At 37.7% G+C, this 21,920-nt stretch overlaps 2 protein-coding genes across 2 annotated transcripts; one reads left to right on the top strand and one right to left on the bottom strand.

Annotated features, from left to right (window-relative positions):
* The first annotated feature begins 806 nt into the window (after positions 1-806).
* LOC119788691 (CCN family member 2-like) lies at positions 807-3,392 on the top strand. The gene is made up of 5 exons (XM_038293283.1): positions 807-1,072; positions 1,188-1,404; positions 1,500-1,751; positions 1,840-2,051; positions 2,153-3,392. The coding sequence occupies exons 1-5, from the start codon at positions 1,010-1,012 to the stop codon at positions 2,447-2,449; spliced, it is 1,041 nt and encodes a 346-aa protein (XP_038149211.1). The 5' UTR covers positions 807-1,009; the 3' UTR covers positions 2,450-3,392.
* Positions 3,393-6,023: 2,631 nt separating this feature from the next.
* Positions 6,024-20,321, bottom strand: chga (chromogranin A). Its single transcript, XM_038293230.1, has 8 exons — positions 20,031-20,321; positions 19,742-19,791; positions 16,618-16,711; positions 10,420-10,488; positions 10,209-10,295; positions 8,224-8,472; positions 7,210-7,625; positions 6,024-6,728 (listed from the first exon to the last, which is right to left on the bottom strand). Exons 1-8 carry the CDS (start codon positions 20,074-20,076, stop codon positions 6,645-6,647), a joined length of 1,095 nt encoding a protein of 364 aa, XP_038149158.1. The 5' UTR covers positions 20,077-20,321; the 3' UTR covers positions 6,024-6,644.
* Positions 20,322-21,920: the final 1,599 nt, after the last annotated feature.

The raw sequence follows: 21,920 nt of genomic DNA, 5'->3' as shown, positions 1-21,920 counted from the left end.
AAAAAATCTAGGTCAAATATCATAAGAATGAATACTCAAAATTTGATGAATAGATCACAATATAGAGATAATAACCTTCGTGCATATGACTACAGCAGTTTCCCAGACGTGACCGCATGAGAACAGAAGAAAAAGCCTATAAAGTGCCATTTTTCCATGCCTATTTACTGGAATGAGCACCTTGACAGATAACCAGCTCAAGTTAATGGCTGAAATGATTTCCTTTCTGTAACCGCTTAGTGCTCATTTACTAAAGTACCACGGTGTCTGTGCACCTTTGAAGCCAGGGTTCTGGAATGCTGTTGTGGTCTTAAAGTCTTAACCACCTGCTACACATCAAACCGTTTATTTTATGATTGCATGCTTATGCATTTTAATAAGCTTCCACTTGTTGTTTTTTTACACTGTTCCTCCTGTCATAAAGAGTTATTTATGGCTCCACTTTTGAGCTGTACCATCTTTTCCACCTTTTTCTTGTCCTTTTTATAAAAGGTATTATTTATAGGTTCTGGCAGCCTGTTTGTGAAGTCAGTCTTCAGGAATTCCCAGTGTGGGGTCCTGAGATTTTTAAACCAGACTTATCCTCCCATCCGAAATGAAAGCTTCTCTAAGAGAGATGGTGTTGTTTGGCTTGAGCAGCAGAGTCTTGCCTTCAGACAGCAGGAATGTGGGATGTCTGGAGTGGGGGTCAGGAAGTGAGGAAAGAATGCCAAGTATGTCCATGTTTGTCCAGGGCTGGCTCTCCATTCAGCCCCCAGTGACGTGACGCGAGGGCCGGGGAGTATAAAGGGAGGTTGAGCATGCAGTCAGAACTCAGATCAACTCCTCTACTGAAGCTGAACCCCAGCTTTCACTAAGAACGGAAAACAGAGAGACTGTGACCGGAGCAGCAGCTTGACAAGAGATCAACTTGATCAGAAGTTTACAGGCTCAAACTCTGAGACGAAAGGAAGACTTTCTCCAGGAAGGCTTAGGAAGAACCTCAACTTATAACTAATAACTACAAACAATGTCTGCTGGAATGAAGAAGATGATCCTTCTCTCTGCGCTGTGCATTTTTTTCTCATACCTGGTAAGCAAAAACAAATAAATGATGCTTTCAAAGTTGACCTTCTAAATATATGTTACAGTTCTAAATTTCAATGTCCAAGCATGATAGTAACCTGTGCTTGTGTCTTTGATCCCAGGCTGCAGGTCAGGAGTGCAGTGGCCAGTGTTCCTGCCCCTCCACCCCGCCACAGTGTCCCCCCGGAGACAGCCTAGTGCTAGATGGATGCGGCTGCTGCAGAGTCTGTGCCAAACAGATGGGCGAGCTCTGCACTGAGAAAGACGTTTGTGACCCCCACAAGGGTCTCTACTGTGACTGTGGAGCCCCCACTAATAGACGCATCGGAGTGTGCACAGGTAAGCCCTTTGACTCTTCTTCACTGTTCATCACATCAGACATCCTGAAAATAGGAACTACATTGTGAACTTTTTATTGTATTTTGTACCTGCAGCTCGAGAGGGAGCCACGTGTGTGTTTGGTGGCATGGTGTACAAAAACGGAGAATCATTCCAGAGCAGCTGTAAGTACCAGTGCACCTGTCTGGACGGGGCAGTGGGCTGTGTCCCGCTCTGCTCTATGGACATCCGTCTTCCCAGCCCAGACTGCCCCAATCCAAAACGCGTCAAAGTGCCTGGGAAGTGCTGCGAAGAGTGGATTTGTGAATCTCCTAAAAAGAACACCTTTGTTGGCTCTGCTTTAGCTGGTAAGTGAAAAAAAAGAAGCAATTTCAGACAGAAATAAGATATACAAAGAGCAGTCATCTAATCATGTGTGTCTTCATCTGTTTACAGCTTACAGAGAGGAGGAGACCTATGGTCCAGATCCTAATATGATGAGGGAGAACTGCCTGGTTCAGACTACTGAATGGAGTGCCTGCTCTAAGACCTGCGGACTTGGCATATCTACCAGAGTCACCAATGACAATCACGAATGCAGGCTTGAGAAACAGACTCGGCTGTGCATGGTGAGGCCATGCGAGTCCCAGCTGGAGCAGAGCATTAAGGTGAGTTTTTGTTCAAAACATGCCTCTTGGAAAAATTTTAAGAACACAATATGATGTATATCACCGACAACATCCCCTAAACCCCCATTTCCTCCTTACAGAAAGGAAAAAAGTGCATCCGCACTCCCAGAGTCTCCAAACCCATGAAATTTGAGATCTCAGGCTGCACCACCACTAAATCCTACAGGCCAAAGTTCTGTGGAGTCTGCCTGGACGGCCGCTGCTGCACCCCACATAGGACCACCACCCTGCCCATGGAGTTCAAGTGCCCCGACGGGCAGGTGATGAAGAAACACATGATGTTCATCAAGTCCTGCGCCTGCCACTACAACTGCCCTGGGGAGAACGACATCTTCGAAGCAATGTATTACAAGAAGATGATCGGAGACATGGCATAAGCCACTGATGGACAATCCGAGCTTATGACTTGAAAACAAACAGAACTCCATCTCGATTTGCAGCTCAGTATATATGCCTTTTGAAAATGTAATTTTCCCATTGAAAAAGTAGCCCGACAGACTGAATGGCTCAAGTACATCAGTCAGACAGACTCAGACAAAGGGCTGCGTTGCAGCTCCAAAAGATTTATGCACTATATCTTTTTATTTTTTTAAATGACAAACCTACTGTGTGCTTTCCACCCAATCTAGATTATTTTTCTTGTTATGAATCCATCCATTTCTTTCCTTATGCATATTTATAGCATATTTAAACGCTGACCTCCTCTCTAAATGAAGTGTCTAATTAGCCCTGCCTCTCCTTGAGTCCAAAGAGCAGACCTGTAAACTCTTAGCAGCTGTAGAGGGAGCATGCCGACCACAGCAAGCCAGTGTTCCACTGTCCAAACAGGTCTGAATGTGTCCTTGTGTGAGTGTGTGTTAGTGCAGGGCTGAATGTCAGCCTTGTCGATGTGTGTGTGTGTGTGTGTTGTTACAGAGTGGAGGAAAGGTCAAAGCTCCTGTCCTATAAGTGGATGGGAAACAAAGACGCTCGCTAAGCTTAGGGTTAGACATGGAACGCGGTTGCAATGGCACTGAGAAAAAAAAGTAAACAAAAGGAAATGTGTTGACTGTAACTAATTCAGGTCTATTGTATAACAAAAAGTAGAAGAACAGACTGGAAGGATTGTATTTTCATTCCTTTTTCATGTTGATTTGTAAATGTTGTACATATTTGTACAGTTTAATTTAATTTAAGATCTCAGTTTGTTCTGCGCTTTAAAAGTCTGTCTATAGTGTATGTTGTCAACTTTATTTTTTACTGTTTTTATTGAGAAGTGTGACAAAAATGTTGCATGTTTCACTGTGTAGCAGGAAATAAAATCTTATATTTTTATAAAAACTAGCTCTCTAAGTGTTTTTTCTTTTTCTCAAAACCACTGGCCTTTTACACATGTCACATTATACCCACGCAGGTCAAAGCAATGTATTTCTGATTAATGTGATAGACTGAAAAATTGTCATCAAAATAGATCAAAATAATGATGATTGTGAAAGGAAGGTAAAACGTTTTTAGTTCTTTTTTTTTTCCTGAGTACTACTTCAGTACTACTTCATCAACTTTCTTTTTCCTTGTTATTTGGTAGCACATTCTTAGTCATTTTATCACAGCTTTTGGATAAGCACCATGTCCATTACACCTGAAATAAGACACAGATTTACCTTAAACTCTATCTAACATCAACTTTTAGATATAACTTTATTTAAAATGGAAATAGAGGAAATCAGTAAAAAAAAAAGACTGGTTCTTCTTTTCAGAGTACAAAACGTTCCAGTACAACCATAAACCATGTTTAAACCTGCTCCACTGTCAAAAAGGGGGGACTGAAATGGGTTCATATCGCCATCTGGTGCCTAAGAAATCCCCTGCATTGTAGGAGGCACCACCTTAAGAAGAAGCTGTTGCCTTTTACTTCAAATGTGGCTCATAACTTCCTGACACTAGCCACTCTGTGATGTAGAGAAAAAAAAAATGCTTTTTTAAAACTTCTTAAGACTAGAGCTCATCAAATCTTGACATGCTGGGTTTGATTTTGGTTTTAGGCAAAGACAAAAGTCTTCCCAAGGTTATAAAGGACCTGAAATAGAAACCAATCCAACAACCACAACCGCATCAATTACCCTTTATTTTAGATAATATGTGAGACTGCTATCTGTTACTCATTTGTCCTAACTTTTTGTATTATTAATGAGTAAATCGATATGTGCTCACTTAAAATAACTTAGGAAAATATATCCTAGAAGGGAAAACTTTAGATATTCTATCCCTTAATTATTATTTCTATGTTTAACTGTTTGGGTTTAACTCTGTAGATGTTCAGTTTCCCAAGAAGCAGATCAGAATTTACATGGTTACTCTCACAGAACAGAGTAAACAGGCTGTGGTTCGCTAATTGCACTGAATGACACATCTCTAGGTCCCTCGCCTTTAAATAGGGGGAAACCTGTTGGCTGAATAAAATACTCCACAATTTAGACAAAATTCACAAGCAAAACATGTTAAAGCATTGATGTATGTGACTTAAAAAACAAGTCAGGAGCAGCTCACTACTTCAAAGCAGGCTTTTGTATTGAATTAGTCACCGTATATAGGCAATCATTTCCTGAAAACTAAATTTACATCAAATTAAAGTAAATTGATTAGAAATTTCACTTTAAAATAATGCATGATATTTTGGATTTTGCTTGGAGCGCCAAGTGGTTACAGTAGATTCCTGGTAATACATCAGACATCTCGGTCCAGAAATGTGCAGTTCTAGGAACAGCAAAGATACTGTGCAGAACCCTCAAGTTCCCATATATATATATATATATATATATATATATATATATATATATATATATATATATATATATATATATATATATATATATATATATATATATATATATATATATGTATGAATGACTTAATGCAAATACCTTTCTATTTAATGTCAGGAAGTTAGGATATGTAAGATAAAGTAAAATTAAACAGAAAAAAAATATTACTTTGTTACTAATTTAATGTTCTACTGTGAACTCCATCATCTGCTCCTTCTGAACAAGCACAGTTACATTTCATCCATTTCTTGGGCAAATGCAGCTTTGGGGAAGTTTTTGTGCCCAGACAAAACTCACTGTTTCTTTGTGATCAAATGAAGTTTGGTCAAACTTTACATTAAAAACCTGGAACTTGAACTTGAGGATAAATCTTATATAGATCCTAAATGTAAGAAATGTAAACAATTTTGGTATTCAAATATTATTTTCAGATCTATAATATTTGCAAGAAGTCATGCGGTTTTGAGCAGGAATCACTATTTAATAGCATAGCATCATGAGGTAATGCAATATCAGGTTAGTGGAAAACTGCTTAATTTGTGCAATAAATCATGCATTTTCAATTCTGCTGTGTGTCTTTTAACCTCTATTTGGAGCCATGTTTCTGCCTGCCTGGTGAAACAAAGACACACACTTCCTTCAACCTTTTGCAAACTGCTTCCACAGCTTCTACTTTTAGTCAAGCACCCAAATGAACTTCACCTTTTATCTTCCCTCACTGCAAAGCACCAAAAATAAGCAAAAACAAGCAATGCCTATTTTTCTTTTCTATTCAAGTCATCCTTATCCTAAGGTAAATAAAAAAAAATAATTTCAATGCCAAACACTGAGGGCTGAAATGTGCATTGCGCCTGGATAGATTGTGTCAACAGCCAATGTGTCATCTGATGACTCATACTGCTAGATTTAACACCCACAAACAAACAAAAAAGTGAAAACTTCACCTACTTTCACGGGTGATGCGTCTTTGCAGTAGGATACTAGTCTCACTCCCAGTGTAACAGATTCCTTTATAAGCAAATATTTGTTTTGTGTTGAAAACTTCCAAAAGTGACGCCCTGTGGAATGTTAAATATGCATTAAGCCTCTTCACATTCATTAGTATTCAAAGTTCATCACAAAATATAAAGGATTTATCAAAAAAAGAGACTTCAGGAATCAAATAGTTTATTTTCTTAGAGAAATCCATTACAGTGTTAGAATACAACTCAGTCAATTATCTGCTAAAAATCTAAACTTATTGCCTTGGCTTGATTGTGGTTAGCGATTTATCACAATATGGAACAATTTGTGTGTTCCTTTTTTTTTTTTTTTTTCTTGTTAAGCAAATTATCCCAGAAATAGACATATATATACTTAAAGAAAGCTTTAGTGTAGAACCTCAGCCTTTATCCTACCTGAATTAGTGCCAGTCTTTCACATCAATCATTTTTAATCTGACAAGCAGACAAGATGCATGTGCAGGATGACTGCCATTAAACGTAAATATATCATAAGGAATTTGCCTTTGCAATGTTGTTTGCACATGAGAATGCATACCCTATGTGGTGTTAGTATGTGGCTCTATGCTGTGTGCAACTCTATGTGAGAGAAAAAAAAACAATGTCAAAAAAAAACAAAAACAAAGAAGCAGAGCAGCATCTTAGAGGAGAAACATTGACAGATAAAACCTTATCATACATTTGCACGCTCTATAAAAAAGCCAGACGTCTGGTGAAGCGCAGGAGGAGGAGGAAGGCTAAGGCTGTCGGAGTTTGAGCCACTCTCCTGATTAGCCTCGCCCCAGCTGGTGCAGTTTTTGGGCAACATTTTCAAGCTCCGTCTCGATGGCAGCCAGGCTTTCAATCTCAGGCTCCTGCAGGTCAAATCACAGCAGTAATAAACATGCAATGCAAAGGATGTATGTGAACCTTTAATCATAAGCAAGCAAACTCAACATGCAGAGTAACCTTCTTTCCTCTGACTCTCATGAAAGCTGTTTCTCTATTGATCTTATGATGAAATCAAGTAACAACAATAACAAGTTGTCTTTTCTTTTTGTATAGACTTTAGCCTTTAGTTTAAAACCATTCCGAAGCCATTACACGATACAACAGCTCAGGATCTAAAAATACACGCCAAGCTTTTTGTAGAATGAGTTACACCTTCATTCTTCATATATTACTTTGATTACTAAAGTTCAAGAAGGAGGTTGTGTATTTTTCTGAAACCATAAGTGGGTCTAAAAGTACCAGAAGAGGAGGTGAGGTTGAAGGATGGATGGGGAGGGTGAGGGAGGTAAGAAGGGGGTGTAAAAAGAAATCTAATGCAACGTGTTTAACAAGAGCAAAGCCTACCTCTGACTTTCTGGTGGCGCTCCCTTCTTCCTCTATCACCTCCCTCTCCTCTAGTGTCCTCCTAGCTATCATTTGTAATTCTCTCTCCTCTGGACTTCTCTCTGGATCTCTTTTCTTCTTCTTCTGCTCCTTCTCCACTTCTTCTTTTGAATGGAGAGATGTTTGCTTCTGGCTGTCAGGCTGAGGTGCTTCCTCTTTTCCAGCTTTCTTCTTGGCCCTCTGGGTCAAGTGATTAAGGCTTTCCCTGCTCCCTCGTTTTACCCCATTGTATTCCCGCTTTTCATCCTCTGCCTTGACATCATGTTTCTGTGAGAAGAACTCAGACCTTTTGTCGCTTTTCTCCTTCTCTCCTGTCTCCCCCATCTTTTGCTCCTGGTTGTCTTTGGATGAATATCTCTTTTTATCAGAAGGATCACCTGGAAATATCATACACAGTCGTTAGGGACGAATAGAGGCGTAGCAGTCCACACTGTCAGCAAGTTCCTACTTTAATAAAGCATCCATTGCCAGCTGGCAGCATTGTCTTCAGAAGTACCGTCTTGCTTTATATGGATGAATGCTAAGTGAGCCAATTTTTATGTAATATATTTCAAATTTATGGAAATATATTCTCAATTCCTGATGATCATGGTTTAAGATTAACTTCCAGCCAAAAATATGTGCATTGTCTCATTTGAATCTTATCACATGGACAGGTTTAATCAATTCTGTTTGTGTGCTGTCAGTCTGCCAGCCATATTGGCTCCACTTCCCAGAGGGAAGTGGAGCCAGAGAGAGTAAAACTCATCATGTATATGGAAGCTCTTCCATCAATCAGCCAGCAGTACGATGGAAGCTGCTGCCATAAACAAAGCCGTGTGTAAGCTCTCTCTCTGCATGCAGTATTAAGCTCTCCACCTTTAGTCATTGGTGCATATTTATTTGTCTCTTTATGTCTTGACTGAAAAAATAAATCTGCCAAGTTGAACTATCAAACTATGAATATAAAAGTTCAGGTGCAGGACACGATCTTGCCTTTCTTATCCTCCATTTCATTTTCCTCTTCTGAATTCTCCTCTGAGCTTGTTGTTCCAGCATCAACATCTTCAGCCTCTGTAGGTGTCTCATCTTGATCCCTCCTCACATGCTCCTCTTTAGCTTCACTGTCCTCCCGTGACTCTTCCCTGGTTTCATCTTTCTCTTCTCCGCTCTCTCCTGCCCTTTCCCTCTGGGATAGGATGGACCGCTCGCCGGGGCCTCCCAAAGCTTCTAACATGGATCGATCTAAAAAAAGAAATGGGCCGGGAATTTAATTCACTTAAGGAGATTGATTTTCCTGTCATGTTAAAAGCTGTTACCTCCACAAAGGCAATATAATACATGCCAGGTATATACGCATGGTACCTTTCAAAATCCTCTACTCTGATGTCAGCAAATTCCACCTGTTCTGAGATTAACTTTTGCATTAATTCCTGCATTTATTGCCCGTTTCCCTGTTTGTGAGTTAATGTGAGTCTGACTACAAACAAATCAGATAAGGTTTGAATGTGGGAACACATCATGCATGTCCTCATTCTATTCAGAGAAAACATCAAGAGACTTTCACTTCTTCGCTTTTCACTTTCTGACTCTGGAAAGAGGAAACAATGAAACCTTTGTCAAATAAACATATGGGAGTCTTCAGCTTTTGTCACATACTGCTTGTTTTTTTTTTCCAAAAAGCCTTATGATAAAAGATCTAAAAACTGTAGCTTTCTTTTGAATTAAAGGCCTTCACTTTCACACCACTAAATAAAACCAATTTCAATCAATTCAAATTGGAGCGAAATACCATTTTTAAAAAAACATTAGGCTAACACCAATTATAGCCTTAATTGAAACGTAGCTGATGTAGAGAAGCTGCTCAGAGATGATGGAAAGGTAGAAAGTGATAAATACAGGGCAGTCCTGGAAGAAAAGCTATTAGGGCATGAAAGAGACTGACACAGGCAGCCGAACAGCAGCCATGAAGATATGAACATATGACAGAACTTCAACTGAACAGTTCAGATCGAAGCCTAGCTTACATTAAAACGGTCCAATGTGAATCCAATTTAAAGTTAAGATTGTAATTTGATGTTTACTGTTTTTCTACATCCAATCTGTAATGTTGCAACGAGGAATGAAAAATGTTTGGTCTCTTGATGTGCAAAACTACCTCTACTTTATATATCTATATACATATATATGTATATATATATAGTTAAAGCTGAGACCTCCAGAAGTAGCCGACTAGCTGACGTGAAACCACAAGCAGGACAGTATTGGTTGAAGGAGCTCAGGTAAGAAAGGGCAAGACCATGTCTACTATTAAAGACAAAATAATAAATTTTAAACTGAACTCTGAAATGCAGACAGCACCAGTGGAGGGAAGTCAGGATAAAAGAAGAGCGGCAGCCGTCTGAAACAACTGGATACGTTCAAGAAAGGACTGGCTGAGTCCTTTCTGAGAGCCTTACAGTTGGTAAAGCTTTGCAGCTTTAATAAAATCTAAAATACACACATCATTTTCCTTCCACCTCACAATGATTTGTCACCTTTGTGCTGCTTTATTGCATAAGATACCAAAACCAGCTCATCTCAGCAAACTGGAACAGGCTTTCCATTGAGGCTCATTTTTCAGAACAAAAGTACACTTTTAACTAAACCTTTGAGAGGCAATGAAACATTTTTAAACATTAATTCTTCAATAAAATGTGTTTTTATTGGTCTAATATAATTCTAATTCTAAATATTGGGGGTTTTATTAGCTGTAAGTTGAAAATCCTCATAATTAACAGATAAAGCATTTAAAGCTGTCTGGCTCTATTTAATCCCGATAAGGAACCATTTAATTATATATATATTTTTTAAATTCACCTGAAAAATTCTAATGAAATAAATTTCCAATAAAAAAAAATGTTATTTCTTTTGGTTGTTTGCTCAGTTGTGAAAAAAAGGTTAAATGCTTTTTAAAACTCCCTCTTTGCTTGATCACTCACCAGCGCCATCAGCTGTAGTATGGAGAGATTGCCTGGTTGGAGCTGGTTTATCAACGTATCTCTGAAGCTGAGTCCTCTCTTGATCACCTTAAAAAAGTAATGAACGAATGATTTCATTTCAATATCTCCAGCTTGTTAATCCACTTCATCTGCATCAATAAACAGGCACATTCAGGACACAAATATTCACTGTTACTAATCAGTGACTCACCTTGAGCAGCAATCTTCTGCAGCCCTTTTAGAAAGTTATGATGACGGAGGATAGTGAGTAGCTTCTCATCTGCAACAAGCAAATGCATGATATGGTTCGAGCCTATTTTAAAACAACATGAGAGAGGAAAGTCAATAAAAGGTGATTTTGCTGGTAGTAAGTCTTTTCTACTTTTTTAGAGGACTCAGCAAATCGCTTTGGGGATTTCATCGAAGTTAATTGCCTGTGAATTTACTGCTTTCAAAGCAAGAACACAATGGGCCGGATCTATCAAAGGTTTGCGTGTATTAAAACGTGAGCTATTTCACTGCGCACGCTAAAAAATGTAAAAACTGATCTATCAACAGCGTGCTAAAAGGATTTGGTCTTTAAAACGTGCTAAATAGCGCCTCTTATCTATTTAGTACTTTTTCTGCAATGAATATGCAATATGGGGCGTTTACACGCTAAAGTGCGTCTTGTGGGAGGAGAACATGTAAATATATTAATTTAGCACTCGCAAAGTGATTTATCAAACCTGAACGCAATTTTGCTAACGGTATCTGACTCTATATTTAACACGTTTCAAAAGAAGGTGCAAATGGTCTGTATGCGTAATTGCGCACACATGGCAGCGGTTATTGTCGCAAGAAGGAGACATGGAAATAAAGCAAGGAGACGCAGAGAACGCATTTTTTCACTCCGTGTGAATATTTTTGCAATGAACGAGGAAACGATCATCAAAACATATCGTTTATCCAGCATTGCCATTTTGGAGCTGTTGGGGGAACTCCGAATGGATTTGGAGCCAGCCACAGGGAGGACCCACGCAATACCAGATATCACAAAACTCCTTGCAACATTGCACTTTTTTGCATCTGGGTCATTCCAGCGTACGGTTGCAGCGAGAGCTGGGATCTCCCAATCTCGTTTTTTCAGAAGTGCTGTCCGACGGGGTCGGGGTTCTCCCCCTGCGCCTGTGGAGCAACGTACCAAATGCTGCGGGGATCTCATCCACAGTCACAGGCCAATACAAAACACCTGTTTTTTTTTTTTTTTTTTTTTTTTACTGCAGCACATACCACCTTAGGGAATAAAGGTTGCCAATTTATATATATATATATATATATATATATATATATATATATATATATATATATATATATATATATATATATATATATATATATATATATATATATATATATATTTTTTTTTTGTTGGGGGTCACTGTAAGATTTAAATTTCTTAATGCACTAGTTTGTACAGACTACAAACTACTTTGCCGCAAACCACAAAACGCGCAAAACCATCATTTAAATAGGGCGTCTCCAACAGTTTTGCACCTTCCACCAGTTACGCAATCACTCTTGTTAAATCACCCGCAAACCATGGTTCAGCCCCTCGCGCAAAATTCCAGTTTGCGAGCGCAAATTACTGCACGCAAAATTGGATCTTGATAAATCCGGCCCTATGAGCCAAATGATTCATTGGGCCGGATTTATCAAGGATTTAACAAAAAAAAATAAATAAGTAAATATATATATATATATATATTTATAAATTGGCAACCTTTATTCCCTAAGGTGGTATGTGCTGCAGTAAAAAAAAAAAAAAAAAAAAAAAAAACAGGTGTTTTGTATTGGCCTGTGACTGTGGATGAGATCCCCGCAGCATTTGGCACGTTGCTCCACAGGCGCAGGGGGAGAACCCCGACCCCGTCGGACAGCACTTCTGAAAAAACGAGATTGGGAGATCCCAGCTCACGCTGCAACCGTACGCTGGAATGACCCAGATGCAAAAAAGTGCAATGTTGCAAGGAGTTTCGTGATATCTGGTATTGCGTGGGTCCTCTTGTGCCTGGCTCCAAATCCATTCGGAGTTCCCCCAACAGCTCCAAAATGGCAATGCTGGATAAACTATATGTTTTGATGATCGTTTCCTCATTCATTGCAAAAATATTCACACGGAGTCAAAAAATGCGTTCTCTGCGTCTCCTTGCTTTATTTCCATGTCTCCTTCTTGCGACAATAACCGCTGCCATGTGTGCGCAATTACGCATACAGACCATTTGCACCTTCTTTTGAAACGTGTTAAATATAGAGTCAGATACCGTTAGCAAAATTGCGTTCAAGTTTGATAAATCACTTTGCGAGTGCTAAATTAATATATTTACATGTTCTCCTCCCACAAGACGCACTTTAGCGTGTAAACGCCCCATATTGCATATTCATTGCAGAAAAAGTACTAAATGGATCAGAGGCGCTATTTAGCACGTTTTAAAGACCAAATGCTTTTAGCACGCTGTTGATAGATCAGTTTGTACATTTTTTAGCGTGCGCAGTGAAATAGCTCACGTTTTAATACACGCAAACCTTTGATAGATCCGGCCCATAGAGAAAGACTCCCTCTGTGAATTACAGCAGCAGTGAGAAGTGGACTTTCTGCTGACCCACAAGCAGCATTGCACTCCGTAGGCAGCAGCGACTTCTGCACCGAACTGTGCACTCTTTTGTACAATTCTCTGAATCCTCCTCCGTCTCTCTTTTCTTTCCATCCATCTGGTGGTGTACTGTTTCCCTGGATAACTGAGCCTGTTCTGGGCGCTCAAAAAGAGCTGCACTAATCGATTTTTCTCAAACAGCAAGGACAGCATGAAGGTAAAACAATGCCTATGTAACTGAATAGTCCTGGCGACCATGATGTGTGTAAAGCTCTGCAGCAGATCTTCATCCAGCCGTGACCGTGTCAATCCATTACCTTTTGGTGCAGGCATTGTTCCCTCTGATGCAATTGAAGGTTATGTAGTTTTCCAGGCAGTTAATAGTTTCAGTTAGATTTTAGCACTAAGGGGCAGTTTCTGTAGGAATAGTGCGGGAAAAGTCAGGATCTCACTACATATAGATATTGCCCTTCATGCTTTAAGCTAAAAATAAAGAGCATTTGTAACTAGTTATTGTAAATCTCAATGAAAAAATTTGTTTTTTTTATGAAGAAAAACTAAACTCCTGTTTTAACAGCTCTCAATATTTGAGATTTTTAACTGGAAGTTGAAATGCGATCCAGATTAGATCACCCTCCCCCCTGCAAATCAGTAGGTTCAGATTATGAACCAGCTCCAGTATAATAAGCTGAGCATGACCATGAACTGTAAGCCTTATCCCTCATTTAAACACTACACTGATGGCTCTTTTCCAGATGAACACAAAGTGAGGATAATTAACCAGATAATTCTGCATTAAGACCAACTGACTTATGAGGACAATATTTCTGCACACATCTTTCACAGAGTTCTTGGAATCATTTCATTGATATTTAAGCAAGGCTGTGGGCTAAGCTACAATTACTAAATCAATGTTTCTTTAGAGATTTTTTTTAGTTGCTGTAGTTACAAGAAAACTGAATTAGATTTGAAATATTTTATTTTCTTTGCAGTTTTCATCAAAGATACAGCTCTTAATACAAGCAAACCTTGCACATTAGAAATACAGTCCTTTTAGAAGAAGGCTGCAAATATTCCTCATTTTAATTCCAAAATCTCTTCAAAGTAAATACATTTTATATATTTAGATGCTCTGTTAACATTTCTCTAAAAAACAACAAATACCAACCTGCCTTCAGGGGATTTAGTGGCTTTCAAAGGTCTAATTATGGATATAACTGAGACTAGGATAATAAAAGCTCTGATTAATCATTTTGAAGCGTTTTCTTTAGATGTAGCTTTGTATTTATTTAATAAAATTCAAATAAATATAAGCAAACCAGTTTCCAGCCAAACAGAACAAAATAAAAAGATGCAATAACCTAAGTGCAAAAGTCTACACATCCTTAAAGTACTTTTCTAAGGCATTTTCGGATTTATTTTAAGCAATCAGTGTTCTTGATATCACACCCACCATCAGCTGTTCAAAACTGTCTTAGCTTCAGATATAGTCTGTTGTCTTTTTCTCATTTCTTCATGTCCCTTCTACCAAGAGAGCTAAAATGGTTTCACAAACAAAAATGTACATTCTATGTTGTTTTGTTTTTTAAATAGTGGGCGAGATGAGCTTCTAAGATTGTAAGATTGAGTGCACTATTGATAACAAGTACAAAAAGGTTCTCCCTGTCCCGTTTAAATAATGATTTTGGTTGTGCTGCTGGCTGTCACTATTGAGAGTTTGAAAGAGAAGAGTGTACATTTTGGGTCTCCTGAAGGCAGCCATAATTTTCAACAGTACAGGGCACAAATGGCAGGTAAAAAAAAAAAAAAAAAAATGATCCTCTATGTCATTGTGAAATGAAAAATGAATTAGACCTATTGACTTGACTATAAGAGGACTTGGAGTAATCTCTGGCATCTAAAGCATTCCAACTATCTCAACCAGTCAGTCATTTGTTTTCAATTTGTGGAAGCAATATCTATCACAAACATCCAGCATTTTTATTTTTTCGTAATTATCATTTATTGATATTTATATTTATTTATATATATAAATAAATATATATATATATATATATTATATTTATTTGCTTTTAATGAATCTGATTTTTTTTCTTTTATTCAAGAAATTTTACAGCATTTAGTTTACAAAGAGAACAAGAAATGGTTTAGCTGCATAACAGTGGACGAAACGCCTGTTTTATATTTTCTTACAAATATTCATCATTAATAATTCAAAACTTAGATAACAAGAAAAAGAGGAAAGTAGCTACTGCAGATTTACAGTGAGTTTCAGCACCACAGATTGCCACTGATTGGCCATACAATAGAAACATGAGGAGAAGAGCTATTTATTTCATTATACAATATACTTTTTTTCCCTTTGTAACAAAGATGAATCTGTTTTTTTCACTGGAGTATCTCACATAAATCATTATTTGTCACAAGCTTCTTTTTCACTTAAAATGATCCATCCATCCATTTTTCGTCACCCTTATCCCTGTTGGGGTGGGGCGAGGGGTGCTGGTGCCTATCTCCAGCTATCAATGGGCGAGAGGCAGGGTACACCCTGGACAGGTCACCAGTCTATTGCAGGGACTTAAAATGATCATTTTAATTAAAAGTATTAGTGGAAAAACAAAAAGTGGCACCACACTGTACCCCACCTCTAAAATGGACAGTACACTAGAAAAATATGTTAATAGCTGTGATGGTGTACAGTTCAACAGACAATATGTCTCTAAAATAATCCTTTCGAAATAATGACCACTGACATTTTTGAGCTTGCAACTGACTTTCAAACTTGCTAAATATAGGTGCAGAAACTTAACTTGCAATTCATTTCAAGTTTGATTCAATTCAATGCAGGTGGTAAGCAAATACTTTAGCATATCCTATTCCAACTATTTAGCATGTTCTGATGATCAACAGATAAGCTAATTTCTGGCACCTGCAGTTGTTCTCATTTTAGAGACATAAACACTGTGTCCACTGGTGTGTGCACAAGGTTGGTAGATCAGTAATAATTGGAGACAATGTTAGACAACAGTGACATTATAGAAAATATGCATTTCTCCAAAATTAATAAAAATATAGGTTTAGAGAATATCCAAAGAGACGTTCATCAACACTAAAGGACTTGCAGTAGTTCCTAACATTTTTTCCAGTTTTTTGGACAAAGAAGTAGGGCTGAAATATAGAAGCCTTTTCTTTGAAGGAACACGTCCAGGCCACCTGGACTTACATCTCCCAAAACCTTGCAAGAAAATGTTCTGATGAAACTAAACTTGAGAATTTGAGCCATAATTATAAAAAGTCTGGTACAATGAGTCACACCCAAAGAACCCCATTCCAATTCTAAGACATGGTGGAGGTTTTTTTTTTTGTCCAAGCAGTTGAAATCATAAAAAGGAAGTTTAGACCCCATGCCATCAGAAGTCTATCAGAAGTCTAAATATGAAAATTGGTTTGATTTTTATGCATGTTGATTGCAAAACCTTAGGAGGATTTCGTTGGAAAAAAATCTTTCTCTTTATATTGCATGGTTCAGGACAAAACTAATTGGAAAAGGTTTTTAAAATTTTACAATAACGTTTTAATATGAAAAAATAGCATCTTAACAGGGTTTTTGATCAGTTTTAAAAACCCACTGCAGCTGATAGAAGCCCACAAACCATTTCAGTGATGCAGACTTTTTTAAATGCTAATTTTATGCTAGAAACTGCTGATTGCTTAAAGAACTCTTCTTTGCATTTCACAGTCAACATACCAGAAGTGTTTATATTCTTTTAACTTACCGGTTTTCAGGGTGTCTAGACATTCCTGACTGACAGGAACTTTCTTCGGTCTTGATAGTACATCCGCCAATGCCTCAACAATGCATTTCATCACCTGTGGATGATGAAAATTTAAGGCTTAAAAACATTTACTTTTGCTCTTTGCAGTCAGTATCTTGCATACAGAAGATAGCTGTCTAGATCCTCTTTTTTATGCAAACAAATGTAATATACCAACAAAAATATTGTGACCAGCACCACTTAGTAAGATTAGTAAGAAAACTACAAAAACAATAAAAAACAATCTTGAGATATTCTATTTGTTTAGGTGAAATGTAGTATTGACACAGCAAGAAGCATCTGGAAGACAGAACATTGTGCAGTTTAATACTCCCTTGATTTATTTATATATTTATCACTCCAACTGTATTCATTTTTCATGATCTTTTGCCAAATGAAAACCATTTGCTGATGAATGTAAATCCTTCGTGCTGCTGATAAAATTTTCCTCAGAGCTGAGTCATATGCAGCCAAGATTCACTGAATGACCAAGACCTTTAAATGAAGTAGGTGAATGAGTCGATCTAAAAGAACAAAAAAAAAAAAAAAGAACAGTGAGGCTATCACAGGTTTTGGATTAAACTAAAAGCTATTTAGGGTGCATCCAACATTGCAGTTCTTAAATTGATGCAATCCTAAAACATTTTAAAACAGTTCAAGTGAACATTATCTTTGCACCTACTTCCCTTCTGTATCATGATACTATAATCAAAGCAAAAAGTTAAGATATAAAATGAGTTAATCAATATAGGCAAGGACTGTTTATGAGAAAATAGCAATAAAAAGAGATGCCCATTCTGGAGACATTCTGTTGGGAGGGATAGTGCAATAATAATTGCAATAAATGATTTACAAACAATCTTTAAATATGTATTTAATCTACTTATAACAATAAAGGTCATTGTATGTACCTAATAATTACACCTTTTAAACTACTCAGACATTAACTGCCATTGTCTGAATGTATAGTTCTCTGTAGGTTGTTTAAAAGTCTGCAATTATATTGTTTCTTCCTACAAAAATATTTTTTCTCTTCTGTTACTTAAATGTGTTTCTTATTTTCAGATTCTTATTTTTTTCTCCTTGGTTTCCAATTATTTCTTGCCCAAATGTATTACCTAATATAATGCTGGCCAGTTTGTTTGCTTTTATCAGTTTTTTTAAGGTGATGGTGACTAAGGCAGGAGGAAAAATAACTGATGAGTACATGGCCGCAGGAAGTGGGGGTGCTGCAGCACTGGCGAGATGGAGACTTTAAAAAAATTTATTAAAAAAACTTTGCAAAATTTATAAACTTCTCATAAATATTTTATTTTACTGTTACATGTATTTAGATTTTATTTTAATTATTTTAAGGCCTAGTCAACACAAGTTCACAGAAGTTATGTTGTCATGGAAAGGTCAAGCAAGCTAGAGCATGTTATCCCTCTTGCGACAGCAGACTAGTAAATGTCATTATAATCTAATGAAAGAAACAGGGAGGAGATATGGCACAGAAATGCATTTCGAATTTATCCGCTCATGAGAGACTTTTTCGCCACCACCCCAGAGCGCACCTGAACATTTGGACACCTGTAACTAGGCAAAACACCCTGCCTGTAGCTCAAAATAAGAGAATGGTTCTGCCTCCCACATTCATATCTATTCATGCAGTTTAAAGTAACCATTGCATTTTTAGAGTTTTATTTTGATCCTGTGTTCTTTATGTAATGGAAAACTGTTCAATAACGTTTAAATAGTTTAACAATATAATTATTTCCTTGTGGTTTGAGTAAAAGGATTTTGGAGTTAATCAATTGTGACATGATTACCCTGACTCAGGTTCATGCCAGCTGACCAAATCTATGTTGTTATATTGTTATTGTCAAGTTTAATTAATAGCCCATATATTCACCTGATAACTGAGCTTTTTCTTTGTGTTACAGACCCTGGTTGCATGCACTGAAGTATATATGACAAAGTAGTCAATCTGGGTGTGTGTTTCCTGGATGGGGCTGCCTGTGGAAAATGTTGACAAGTTCCTTTTTTTCTCTGCTTCTTTCTGTATGTCTGCTTCTGTCTCCTTGAACCCCAGTTGGCCTCGGCAGATTGCTGCTCACACTGAGCCTGGTTCTGCAGCTGGTTTCTTCCTGTTAAAAGGGAGTTTTCCTCTTCACTGTCGCTAAAAGCATGTTTGGTGTGAGGGATTGCCTTCAAGTCAACTAGTCGTTGCAATCAACTGGTTTTCCTTAGATAGAAAACTTTGAATCAATTTGACTGTATGATCTGGTCGAATTGTTTCTGAAGAGTGCCTTGAGATGACATGTTGGGAATTGGCGCTATATAAATAAACTGAAATTAAATCTCAATCTATTTGATTATCTCTTTTTTTTATTGTATTTTACAAAGGCCTATAGGCTAATAGGACTTTTGTCCAAAACAGGAAGAGATTTTTACAGCACCCCTGTTCAAAATTAGTTCCAGGCTACCTGGATGAGGACCAAGCTTGGTTCAAAAGAACATGTCTAGCAGATTTTATTGGAGCTGCAATGTAAAATAATGGATTTCTTGCTATTTTTACCCATCTACTAGAATGCCTTTGGATATTCTTATGGCCTCTAGCTCTTTTTACAGTAGCACATTTTTTCAGCCTGATTCACAACCAAGAGCAGCAAGGACAGTTAAGGCACCAGAAATGCCCCTAATAAGCCCCATACTCCTTGTCTTTGGTTATATTCCAGACTAATAAACTCCTCATCTAGGCTGTTTTCTTTTCTTTTATTCAATTGTAAGATTCCTATTCTTGAAGAAAATACCTTTGCTCTGGGAGATGATTTCATGACAACATAAATCCTGCTATTCAGTGCGCATATAAGCTCCCAATTAGTATGTATAGATTTTGTGATTAAGGTGCTTCAGGTTGAATCGTAAAGGATCAAGTAAGTCTATTACTGCACAGCTTTGCAGAGTAATACGCAGAAACATTGGGTCATTTTTCAAATTAGAAAAAATAGCTCTTTTTTTAAGTCTGAAATTCAGACAAAGTGTTACTAGATGTGTTATGTAAATCCCTGTTTTTATCACAGATACTGTCAGATTATCTCACCTCTACGTCCTCATTCTCCAGCTGACTTGAAGTCACCGGCAATGACAGAACTGCAAGACGAGAAAGAAACGGGTTGTGTTTAAAACCGTCTCTATCGAGCTGTTATAACAGCAGGTGTATCTAGAAAACAAAGGTTGTAACAAGGCTGAATGTGAGCAAGGTGCCGCTGGATTCACTCCGTGTCTGATTGGAGACCCGCCGCCTGTCGCTGTCCTTGGTGCTGAACCTCTGCAGCAACGTCTTTTTTAAAGAAGGGATCTTTCAGTAAGGATTATCATGTATTTCTTACCGCAGTTGGACAAAATAGTGAGAATAAGCAGTCCTCTCCCGATCATGTTGAATACGAGGTGAATTAAGCTCTCCAGGAATAAAGCAAAACAGCGAAGCTTTCTTTTCTGGCTTGGATTTTTCTTTTTTAACAGAATCTTGGAGATAAGACGTCGAATCACGGACGCATTCTGTGCAAAAAAAAACTTGGTCGTCTTTCGGTATTTCTGGAGAGCTGAATTATTTTTTTATTACACCAGCAAGCTGGCAGCTACCCGTCCCCCCCGGTCTCTCTACTGACACTTCACCGCAATAGCAGCGCCCTTATACGGCTAGGTGGGAGGAAATGACATCATCTTGGGACGGGAGGATGATGTCGCTCCTCGGTGGGTTTGAAGGGCGTGAACAGGTGGAGATCAGCCCAGGTGAGAACAATAGTAATGGCTTCTAATCGTGTCTTTGAAAGCGCATATTATTTTAGTTTGGTTTTCCAGCGTTTTTGTACAGTTTGGTATGAAAAGGTACATTAGGTTTTACAAATATTTGCAGATCTAAAAACAGCAAATCACAACAAGTAAAAGCTTAACCCAGGTAGTTACCCAGTTTGATTTTTCCTCTCAATTGTATTTATTTGTCAAGGCAATGCATGTAAATGACTAAAGGGCTTCTGCAACAATAAAATTGGCCTTAGGATCCGTTTTACATATTAGTAATTCGCTGCAGTGCGTTTTATTGATATTTTCTGTGATAAATACATATCCATTGGGCAAAAGATGTCAATTAAATATCAAACACTGCTATCAAATTGTTATCATAATTTACTCATAATTTACTCACAAATTTTTTTAATGTAATTTTAACATGAATCCATTGATCATTAGTATATAGAGTAGAGCATCCCTTTAAAGTAATGCATCCATATGTAAAAAGTGTAACATATTTGTCATCTAAGGCACACCTATGCACTAATCAATGGCAAAGGAGAAGTGCTTACTATTACAAATTTAGACTGGTTTGTGAACAAAATTTGGGGGAAATGGTGATATTGGGTATGTGAAAAACGTTTTAGAAAAAAACTAAAACCAAAAGTGTTGCATTCATATTTTTGTTTATTGTAAATCGTTTTATATAGGAAGAATAATTTTAATTTAAAGTACACTTTTTACCTTGTTAAGTTCTTTGAGAAAATTCTAACGTGCACAATACAAACTTTTGATTTATATCAGTGAATAAACGGCAGCACAAACAGCAAGGATCACCGCGGGGTTAAGGTTGTGTAGAAGTTTTAAGTACGTTTACCTTATAAAGCATTATCCCAGCATTTTTAATCAGAGTTCGGAGCTTAGTTCAAGCTTTTGTTCTAAACTACAAAGAGAAAGGTACAACAGAATCACCGATAATAGTGTGGCCAGCCAGCTAGACTGACACATTAGGAGAGCCACAATCAAAGATGCATCTCAGCTTATGGAAACATCAGGGGTCCATTTCATGAAGCACGTGTAACAAACTCAGGTTCAAATTCGCAACTCTAAATTGATCTAGCTTAAAGTCAGGAACTCTGAGTGTTCGGTTTCACAACGGCTGCAATCAGTTAGTTCAATCAATTTTAACTATGTCCACTCAGAGTTAAGCTCATGCGTAACAAGTATGAAAAACCATTATGACTGGAGCACCGATTCGACGAGTAACCATGACAACAGGCAACAGGAAGTGCATATTTCACCTGACTGGAACTAGAGATTTTAATGCAGAAATACAAAAAATAAAAAAGGAGAATGTGTTTAAAAGACAGAGAAACAGCTCTGCAGCTGCAAAGGAGAGGAAGATGGAGAAGGAGAAGATTGTTGCTCCAGTGAATGCATCTATATGAAGCGGGCTATGGCAGGCCGTTTTTACATTTATTAAAATCACT

Source organism: Cyprinodon tularosa, unplaced genomic scaffold (assembly GCF_016077235.1).
Source record: "Cyprinodon tularosa strain WSP-4 unplaced genomic scaffold, ASM1607723v1 ctg323, whole genome shotgun sequence".
In the NCBI taxonomy this organism is placed as follows: domain Eukaryota; kingdom Metazoa; phylum Chordata; class Actinopteri; order Cyprinodontiformes; family Cyprinodontidae; genus Cyprinodon; species Cyprinodon tularosa.
The sequence above is the reverse complement of the archived record's forward strand: the minus strand, read 5'-3'. Positions and strand labels throughout refer to the sequence as shown.

Bases quoted from the DNA above. Each gene is read 5' to 3' on its own strand.
- LOC119788691 (XM_038293283.1), top strand. From the start codon at position 1,010: ATGTCTGCTGGAATGAAGAAGATGATCCTTCTCTCTGCGCTGTGCATT. The intron at 1,073-1,187 runs GTAAGCAAAAAC...CTTTGATCCCAG, and splicing joins GCATTTTTTTCTCATACCTG to GCTGCAGGTCAGGAGTGCAG. The intron at 1,405-1,499 runs GTAAGCCCTTTG...TTGTACCTGCAG, and splicing joins ACGCATCGGAGTGTGCACAG to CTCGAGAGGGAGCCACGTGT.
- chga (XM_038293230.1), bottom strand. From the start codon at position 20,076: ATGATCGGGAGAGGACTGCTTATTCTCACTATTTTGTCCAACTGCG. The intron at 8,473-10,208 runs GTGAGTGATCAA...TTCTTTTTTTAG, and splicing joins TACTACAGCTGATGGCGCTG to ATCGATCCATGTTAGAAGCT. The intron at 6,729-7,209 runs GTAGGCTTTGCT...TTTGACCTGCAG, and splicing joins GCGCCACCAGAAAGTCAGAG to GAGCCTGAGATTGAAAGCCT.